The 9,175-nt window shown below is 47.4% G+C and overlaps 1 protein-coding gene across 2 annotated transcripts in view; it reads right to left on the bottom strand.

The window, feature by feature from the left end:
• LOC116986298 (embryonic polyadenylate-binding protein B-like) overlaps positions 1-9,175 on the bottom strand; it is a 30,748-nt gene that overhangs the window by 387 nt on the left and 21,186 nt on the right. The window contains exons 12-15 of one of the 2 annotated variants that reach the window (XM_033041689.1): positions 8,582-8,718; positions 7,587-7,717; positions 6,481-6,577; positions 2,772-2,979 (exon numbers count right to left, since the gene is read on the bottom strand). In XM_033041689.1, coding sequence (XP_032897580.1) covers positions 6,503-6,577; positions 7,587-7,717; positions 8,582-8,718 — 343 coding nt within the window. In that variant the 3' untranslated portion in view covers positions 2,772-2,979; positions 6,481-6,502. Of the gene's footprint in view, positions 1-2,771; positions 2,980-6,480; positions 6,578-7,586; positions 7,718-8,581; positions 8,719-9,175 lie in introns of those variants that run through there. The other variant, XM_033041688.1, reaches the window with a different exon arrangement.

The following is a 9,175-nucleotide window of genomic DNA, read 5'->3' as shown; positions in this document are numbered from 1 at the left end:
GGGATATCTTTTCATTATTGAAGTGGAGGTCTTGCCCATCTTGGGAAATGTGAAACCACCATGGTGGTAATTAATCTCAACACAGAAACAGACCATGTGGCCTAACTCATTCATGCCAACCAAGATGCCCCATCTGCCTGTATTTGGCCCATATATCCCTCTAAACCTTTTCTATCCATGTTCCTGACCAAATGTATTTTAAATATTATTGTACCTGCCACAACTACTTCCTCTAGCAGTCCATTCCATGTACCCACCATCATCTGTGAAAATGTTGTCCCTCGGGTTCCTATTAAACCTTTCTCACCTTAAACCTACACCCTCTAGTTCACAATTTCCCCTAGACAGGGAAGATGACTTACCTTATGTACCTCATGATGTCACACATCTCTCTAAGATCAGCCTTCTGTGCTCCAAGGAATAAAGTCCTAGCCTGCCCAACGTCTCCCTATAGCTCAGGCCCTCGAGTCCAGGCAACATCCTTGTAAATCTGTGCCCCTTTCTAGATTGATGGCATCCTTCCTAGAGCAGGGTGATCTCTCCAACAACCTGCACAGTTGCAACAGGACATTCCAATTTCTGTAGAAACTAACAACTGCAGATACTGGTTTATAACAAAGGTAGACAAGCGCTGGAGTAACTCAGCCAGTCAGGTATACCTTGAATTAAAGGATAGGTGACGCATCGGGTCAGGACCCTTCTTCAGACTGCAATTCCTGTGCTTAATTTCCTGACCAATGAAACAAACTGCCAAATCCCTTCTTCACCACCCTATCTAGCCGTCACCACTTTTAGATTAGAGATTTAGAGAATTACCAGGTGCGTACCCGTTGGGCCCGTTCATCTGCCTTTTCTTGGCTTATTTCCCTGGATTCTAGTAGTGTTACTTAACCTTCACTGTCCACTGCATCAACAAAATGTTATCCACTGTCGAACTAATTATGTTAAGATAGTCATCTATATTAATAAACATGATGACAAACAACTGGACCAAAACCCGCAGCTCACCACTGTCATAAGCCTCCACCATCAACCTCCGACTGTTTCCATGATGTCAATTTAGTACCCAGTTCATAAGTACATAAGCCATAGGAACAGACTTAGGCCATTCAGCCCATTGAATCTACTCCACCATTCAATCACGGCTGATCCATCTTTCCTTCTCAACCGCGTTCTCCCCGTATTCTTTTGACACCCTCACTAATCAAGAATCTATCAATATCCGCTTTAAAAATGACAGCCTCCACAGCTGCTTGTGGCAATTTGACGGATTTATCAACCTCTGGCAAAAGAAATTCCTCCTCATCTCTTTTCTAAAGGTATGTCCTTGTATTCTTGCTGTGCCCCCTGGTCCTAGACTCTCCCATTAGTGGAAACATCCTCTCCACATCCACTCTATCCAGGCCTTTCATTATTCAGTAAGTTTCTACGAGATCCCAACACATCCTTTTAAACTCCAGTGATTACAGACCCAGAGCCATCAAACACTCACCTTGGCTTTCATGATCTCACCTTGCAGACTAGCTCACCACAATGGACCTTGTTAACGATCTTACTGAAGTAAGTGCAGACACCGTCTTGTCTATTGCCCTACCATCAAATAACTCAAATTCATGAAACTATTTCCCATGTTCAAAGCCACACTAACCATCTGCAATTAGACATCCTTCCAAACGCTGGTAGATCCTGTCCGAAGATAGACAGAGTGCTGGAGTAACTCAGCGGGTCAGGCAGCATCGCTGGAGAGAAGGAATAGGTAATAATAATAATATATCTTTTATTGTCATTGCACGTCAGTGCAACGAGATTTAGTGTGCAGCTCCACTGATGTACAAGAAAGGTAAATAAATACAATACATAAATAAACAAGCTGAATTGATTGACGTGACCATCTGAGGGAGACTGTCCAAAGGGGGTGGGTGGGGGGGCACTCATTAGGGCCGGTTCAGAGCTCTTGGGATAAAACTGTTCCTGAGTCTGGAGGTTCGGGCGTAGAAGGCCTTGTAACGTCTGCCGGAGGGAAGTAGTTGAAACAGACCGTGGCAGGGGTGTGATGAGTCCTTATGGATACTGAGGGCCTTCCTGAGGCACTGCGTGTGGTAGATGCCCTCCAAGGCTGGTAGCTCTGTCCCGATGATCCGCTGCGCTCTGTTGACGACTCTGGTGATGCATCAGGTCGGAACCCTTCTTCAGACTGAAAGATAGAGAAGGCCAGAACAAAACAGGGGCCAGCAACAGATGATCTCAGGAAGGATGGAGTCCATAATGACCCATTGTTGGCTGGGAAGATGCTGTACCTCGGAATCTCCTGCGGTAATTTTCCTACCCTTGTTAGGCTCACCAATCTGTACTTCCATAGCTCATCCTTGCAGCCCTTTTAAATAAATACATCAGCCACCCTCCAGTCTTCTGCTGCCTCACCTATGGCTAAAGATAATGCAAATATCTCTGCTAGGGTCTCTGAAATTTCTTCCCTAGCTTTCCAAGATGTCGAAGGATACACTTGATGAAGCCACAAATCTTGGTTTAATTGTCGAAAAAAACTATAACTAAGCATTTCCTAGGGTGAAAAGGTAAGTGGACATTAAAGCAAAAAGTTTAAATTTGAATCACAATAAACTTCAAACATGTTTCCCCAACCCTTCCTAAAGGGAGACACTGAACTGCTTCTGCAGGATATTATTTTATATGGAGACTTTCCAGAACCAACATGCATTTTCTGTTTCGATTTCTCTAAATTCCATACACGAGAAAAGAAGAGAACCAAAGCACTTTAGATCCAGTTTCAGTGTAGTTTAATAAAGGTGTAAGTAGGACATACATTTAGGACAATCAACACAATCTCTGTTAGACCTTTATCTCCCAGACTCTTTGATCAATTCTCTCCCCATTGAAACCTCAACAACATGAACAATTTATTCAATTGTTTTTCCAAAAGTCTTCTCTTCACAAAGTGGGTTTCCTGGAGTTTTTCCAATCCTGCAATAAATGAGACACCCGTTAACTGGTCATAAGAGTTGCATCACCAGGCTGCCTCCCTCAAGATTCGAGGTGACATCCTCGACAATAATCCTCATCACTGATGCCCCGCAAGGATACATTCTCAGCCCCCTTTGTTACGCTTGATACACCCATGACTGCGCAGCCAAGTACAAATCATAATCGTGCTTTATTAGCCAAGTATGTTTTGCAACATACGAGGAATTTGATTTGCCATCCAGTCATACCAATAAATAGCAACAAGACACTAAATACATTTTAACACAAACATCCACCACAGTGACTCCCCCACATTCCTCACTGTGATGGAAGGCGAAAAACAAAGTTCAATCTCTTCCTTTCTTTAGGAAGGAACTGCAGATGCTGGAAAATTGAAGGTACACAAAAATGCTGGAGAAACTCAGCGGGTGCAGCAGCATCTATGGAGCGAAGGAAATAGGCAACGTTTCGGGCTGAAACCCTTCTTCAGACTGATGGGGGGCGGGGAGAAGAAAGGAAAAAGGAGGAGGAGGAGCCCGAGGGCTGAGGAAGGGGAGGAGACAGCAAGGACTAACAAAATTGGGCGAATTCAATGTTCATGCTCCCAGGATACAGACTCCCCAAGCGGAACATGAGGTGCTGCTCCTCCAATTTCCGGTGTTGCTCGCTCTGGCAATGGAGGAGACCCAGGACAGAGAGGTCGGATACGGAGTGGGAAGGGGAGTTGAAGTGCTGAGCCACCGGGAGGTCAGGTTGGTTATTGTGGAACTTCCTTTCTTTGTTCTCCTGCGGTCGGGGGCTTCGAGCCTTCAGTTGACGGGACGATCTTGCTCCTGTAGCTGGCGGTCGGGCCCACTACGTCGGGGCGATCAAGCTCCCGCATTGGGGGGAATCTCAGCTCCCCGCGCTGGGCGATCCACGGCCTCTCGGGCTCAAAGTCAGTCTCGAGCAAGGTCGCCAGCTCCATGATGTTCGGCCGCAGAGCGACCGGAGATACGATCTGGAAAACAATCGCATCTCCGGCAAGGTAGGAGATTGAAAAAAAGCCAATCCCCCACCTCCCACATAAAACAAACCAGAGAACATTAACATAAACTTTTAAAACACAAAAAATAACAATAAAGACAAAAAGACAGACAGACCGTCGGCAAGGCTGTCATCTGAAAATCCAACTCAATTTACAAATTCGCAGACAATACCACTGTAAAAGGCCAGATATCAAATAATGATGCAACGGAGTACAGGAAGGAGATTGAGAACATCACAACCTGGTGCCAAGACAACCATTCCCTCCCCCAGACACTCCCACGCCTGCCCTCTCCCATCAGGCAAGAGGTACAGAAGTGTGAAAATGCACACATCCAGATTCAGGGACAGTTTCTACCCAGCTGTTATCAGGCGACTGAACCATCCTATCACCAAGCAGATAGCAGTCCTGACTTCCCATCTCCCTCATTGGAGACTCAGACTAGGTTTAATGGGACTTTACCTTACACTAAAATAATTCCCATTATCCTGTATCTGTACACTGGACGGCTTCATTCTAATCTCTAGTCTTTCCTCTGAATAGATAGCACGCACCAAAAAAGCTTTACTGTACCTCTGTACACGTGACAATAAACTAAGAAAGTCAAAAGCTCAGGTTTCCTCTTCCCATGGAAGGCTGAGACAATGCCTCGATTCATCCAACTACACAAGACACTAGCTATGCTGCTGGTATTTCTACCCCTTGGACGGGTTGATCGCATACTGTGGCTGAGGTCATGCAAACCAAGATCTGACAAGGCTAAATAAGAGGGCACAAAGTGTTGGAGTAACACAACGGGTCAGGCAGCATCTGTGGAGGACCTGGATAGGTGGTGCTTCAGAATGGGACCCTTCTTCAGCCCCCACTGCTTTCAGTCTGAAGATTCCCAACCCAAAATGCCACCTGTCCATGTTCTTCGGAGATGCTGCCCGACCTGCTGAGTTACTCCAGCACTTTGTGCCTTTCTCACTATCAGTTTAGAGATACCACCACCCCATCAAGAGCACGCTGACCATTGATCACCCACTCATACTAGCTCCATGTTATTCCACTTTCTCATCCACTCCTGACAGTGTAATTTTTGTAAACCAACATCTGCAGTTCCTGATTTCTCTGAAGCATATTAGAGAATCAGTGAGTTTTAGATTAACCTGAATGTATTTTGATATTGTAAAAGAACGCAAAAACAAAGCAGAAGCAAGATTTGCAAGGGATGTACCATGAGCGGAAAGGATTGAACACGTTAAAAAGGCAATCGATATTTCAATTTATGTCTAAACCTCTGAATCAGGAATAACAGTCAATGGACCCGATCACAGTCACGCTGCAGGTAGTGCTGTTGCCTCAGATCCAGCAATCCAGGTTCGATCCCAACCTCTGCTGTTTGTATATCCTTCGCTTCCCCCTGCTTTCCTCCCATGTTCTAAAGACACGCAGGCTGACAGGTTGGGTAGGAAAGAACTGCAGATGCTCGTTTAAATCAAAGGTAGACATCAAATGCTGGAGTAACTCAGCACGAGAGGCAGCATCTCTGGATTTTCAGGTTGAGACTCCTCTTCAGTCTGAAGAAGGGTCTCAACCCGAAATGTCACCCATTCCGTCTCTCCAGAGGTGCTGCCTGTCCCGCTGAATTACTCTAGTATTTTGTGTCAACCAGGCTGACAGGTTACTGGGCCACATGGTGGGTGGGTGGTCAGAGAGCTGCAGGGTATTAATGGTCATACGAGAGGGAATAGGTTACAGGGGAATAATTGGGAGAATGGCATTGCTCTTCGAGCTGGTATTGCCTCAATGGGCCAAAAGGCCTCCTATATCATAAAGATAGAACACAGAAGAATACAGCACAGGAGCGGTCTCTTTGGCCCACAATGTCATTGTCGAATACAATGTCAAATTAAACTAATCCCTTCTGCTTGCACATGATCCATTCTGTCCATTCCCTGCATATCCATGTGCCTATCTAAAAGCTTCTTAAACACCACTATTGTATCTGCCTCCACCACCACTCCTGGCAGTACGTTCCAGACACCCACCGCTCTAAGAAAATTGCCCCGCATATAAACTTTGCCCCTCCGACCCCGTGTAGAGGGTAAAAGTGGCAGCACAGTGGGTAGAGCTGCCACCTCATAGCGCCAGAGACCCAGGCTCAAATCCGACCGAGAGTGCTGTCTGTGTGGAGTTTGCACATTGTCCCTGTAACTACATGGGTTTCCACCCACTTCCCAAAGACGAGCAGGATTGTAGATTAGTTGGCCCTCCATCAATTGCTCTCTCAATGTGTACTAAGAAAGTGGTTAAGAGAGTGGGATAACGTAGAATTAGTCAACGGGTAATCGATGGCCAGCATGGACAGGGTGGGTCGAAGGCCCCGTTTCCATGCTGTATCTATGGCAAGCCTGGAGTGACATGGAGGCCACAGACACGAACACAGAGCAGATGGGCCAAGAAGGCGAGCAGAAGGCTGGGACACCGACCTGCAGACGTGGCCTCTCCTGGTCAGACCACGGCTCCTTTCCTCTGCACATCGTCTTTAGCCTGATGAGCCTGAAGCACAGCCACCGCCTCCTCCACCTGCAAGAGACCAAGCAAGGTTATGTAGGCTCGGCATGTCCAAGGACAGCTGCCTAGGTGATGTCTGCTATATAATTTTACTGGGTTGTAGGCAAAACAAAGCATTTCACTGTATCTAGGTTCATGAATCATTGAATGCACTCAATATCCTTTGCCAAACTCTGTGGGGCGGGGGGGGAGAGAAATCTCAAGAGCTTAAGAATTTGCAGGTTCCAGACCCACCGACCCGTGTGTGTGCGTGTACTCTAGGAGGTCCAGGACAGTAAGGTCGATATGGGAATGGGACAGGGATCTGGCCAGCCTTGGTGGACCGAGCGCAAGATTACAGCAAAGTTGGACCATGTACCAGGAAGCCATGTGAAGAATATACAGTAAACCCTCATTGTAACGGACCATGGGGTGGGAAGGGTGTCAGTTATTGCCGACTGTCCGCTATAACCGAGTAAGGGATTACAGAGTAATAGTGTATCATTGTATAAGTAGTAGATACATAGAACTACAGATGCTGGCTAATATCCAAAAGGAGACAAAATGCTGGAGTAACTTAGCAGGTCAGGCAGCATCTCGGGAGAACGTGGATGTTTGATATTTTGGGTCGAGACCTTTCTTTATACTCTAGGTGTGGATCTGGGCCTGGAATCCAGGTGAGTTGATGCGAGGATCGATTGTGTCAATGGTCGCTGCCCGCGGGCGGCAGGTAGGGGACGACGGCGGTGGCAGGTGTGGCCTGGCCGCGGCAGTGGAAGCTGTCTGGGCTGGCGGTGGTGGCAGTAGATCTGGCCTGGAAGCAGCTGCGGAGGCAGTGTGGGCCAGGGGTGGCGTCGTCAGTGAGGGACGGTTGGTCCGTCCCCTATAAACGAAGCCGGATATAACGATAATAAGGAGGGCTTACTGTATAACCCTTCAGCTTTCTCCGTCAACCACAGGACACCAGCGACCCTCTGCCATTCCCAACCCCATCAACATCCACCCCTCTCGGTAAACAAGGCCTCGCTGGCCACTCTCGCACCTTGGAGCAGAGGATCTCCTGAGACTCCAACATGTGCAGCAGCTCGGAGTTGTCGATCTCCAGCAACATCCCGGTGATTTTGCCGGCGAGGGTCGGGTGCAGACTGTGGATCAGCGGAAAGAGACGCTCACCTATAAATCAAGAACATAAGAGTTCCAAAACGTCTCCAGTAATCATCTGCCCATGGCTTCTAAACAGGCCAATGTCCAAAAAGACCTTTGAGTTGAGTTTAGTATTGCCATATGTACTGAGGAACACAGTGAAAAGCCTTTGTTGCTTGCTATACTGTCAGCAGAAAGATTTTACATGTTTACAAGGTGAATCGAGAACCAGAGGACATTGGTTTAAGGTGACGGGGGAAAGATTTAATAGGAACAAGAGGCAACTTCCCCCCCCCCCCCCCCCCACACACAAAGGGAGATTGGTGTATGGAGTGAGCTGACAGAGGAGGTATTATCGCAATGTTTAAGAAACATTTAGACAGGTACATGGATAGGATAGTTTTAGAGGGATATGGGCCAAACACAGGCAGGTAGAGTTAGTGTAGGTGGGACAGGTTAGTCAGCGTGGGCAGGTTGGACTGAAGGGCCCGTTTCCACACTGTGTGACTATGGTCAGGAACTATGGAACTGGGTGGCACTGTGGTAGATTTGCTGCCTTACAGCGCCAGAGATCCAGATTCAATCCCGACTACGCGTGCTGTCTGTGCAGAGTTTGTATGTTCTCCCCGTGACTGCCTGGGTTTTCTTCTGGTGGTTCAGTTTCCTCCCACATTCTAAAGATGAGGTCTGGAGGTAAATTTGCTTTGGTAAAAATGTGTAAATTGTCCCTAGTGTGTAGAATAGTGGTAGTGTACGGAGTGATCGCTGGTCGGCGCGGACATGGTGGGACAAAGGTCCCGTTTCACTGCTGTATCTCTGAAGTAATATAAAGTCCAACTACAGTAGAAGCCCCTGGTCCTTTGGCAGTGTGTGGTCTCCAAGGTAGACACGTACCCAGCATCTGCTTCTGTTCGAGGGGGAGGGCAGCAGCCAGCATGGAGGTCGTGAGTGGCATCTGACCATGGACACGTGGCACAGGCTGGGGCACCTGCAACAGCGGCACAAGAGAGACCCCATTACACAACTCCGAACTCCAGCACGAGTGAGGAATGCCAATGATCAATGGCAAGGAGTGATGCCCCAGAGAATCCATGACAGATCCGCCCACCCCGTCAGCTGCTGACCCCAGCACTTGCATCACTTGAACCTGACATGTGATCACTCTCATTCACACGTGCAATGATGATCTATTCAATCATGTTACGTACAACCTTTGCTACTAGAGAGTCGGGATGGGAGATTGCAACCTTCACGTGGTCCACCCGGTTTCGAATAATAAAATCAACCCGATTTTATGTCTGAAGGTGCCAGACCCGAAACATCACCCAAACTTTATATCCAGAGATGCTGCCCGACCCAGAATTACTCCCGCAATTTGTGCCTATATTCTTTATTATTGCGAGTCAAACACTCCAGCCTCCAAACCCCTATTCCCATTGTTAATTGATTTTCTACTACAATTTTCTATAATGGCGAGGTTTCTACAAA

The sequence above is a fragment of the Amblyraja radiata genome, chromosome 23 (assembly GCF_010909765.2).
Source record: "Amblyraja radiata isolate CabotCenter1 chromosome 23, sAmbRad1.1.pri, whole genome shotgun sequence".
Classification (NCBI taxonomy): domain Eukaryota; kingdom Metazoa; phylum Chordata; class Chondrichthyes; order Rajiformes; family Rajidae; genus Amblyraja; species Amblyraja radiata.
This window is presented reverse-complemented; position numbering and strand designations above follow the sequence as displayed.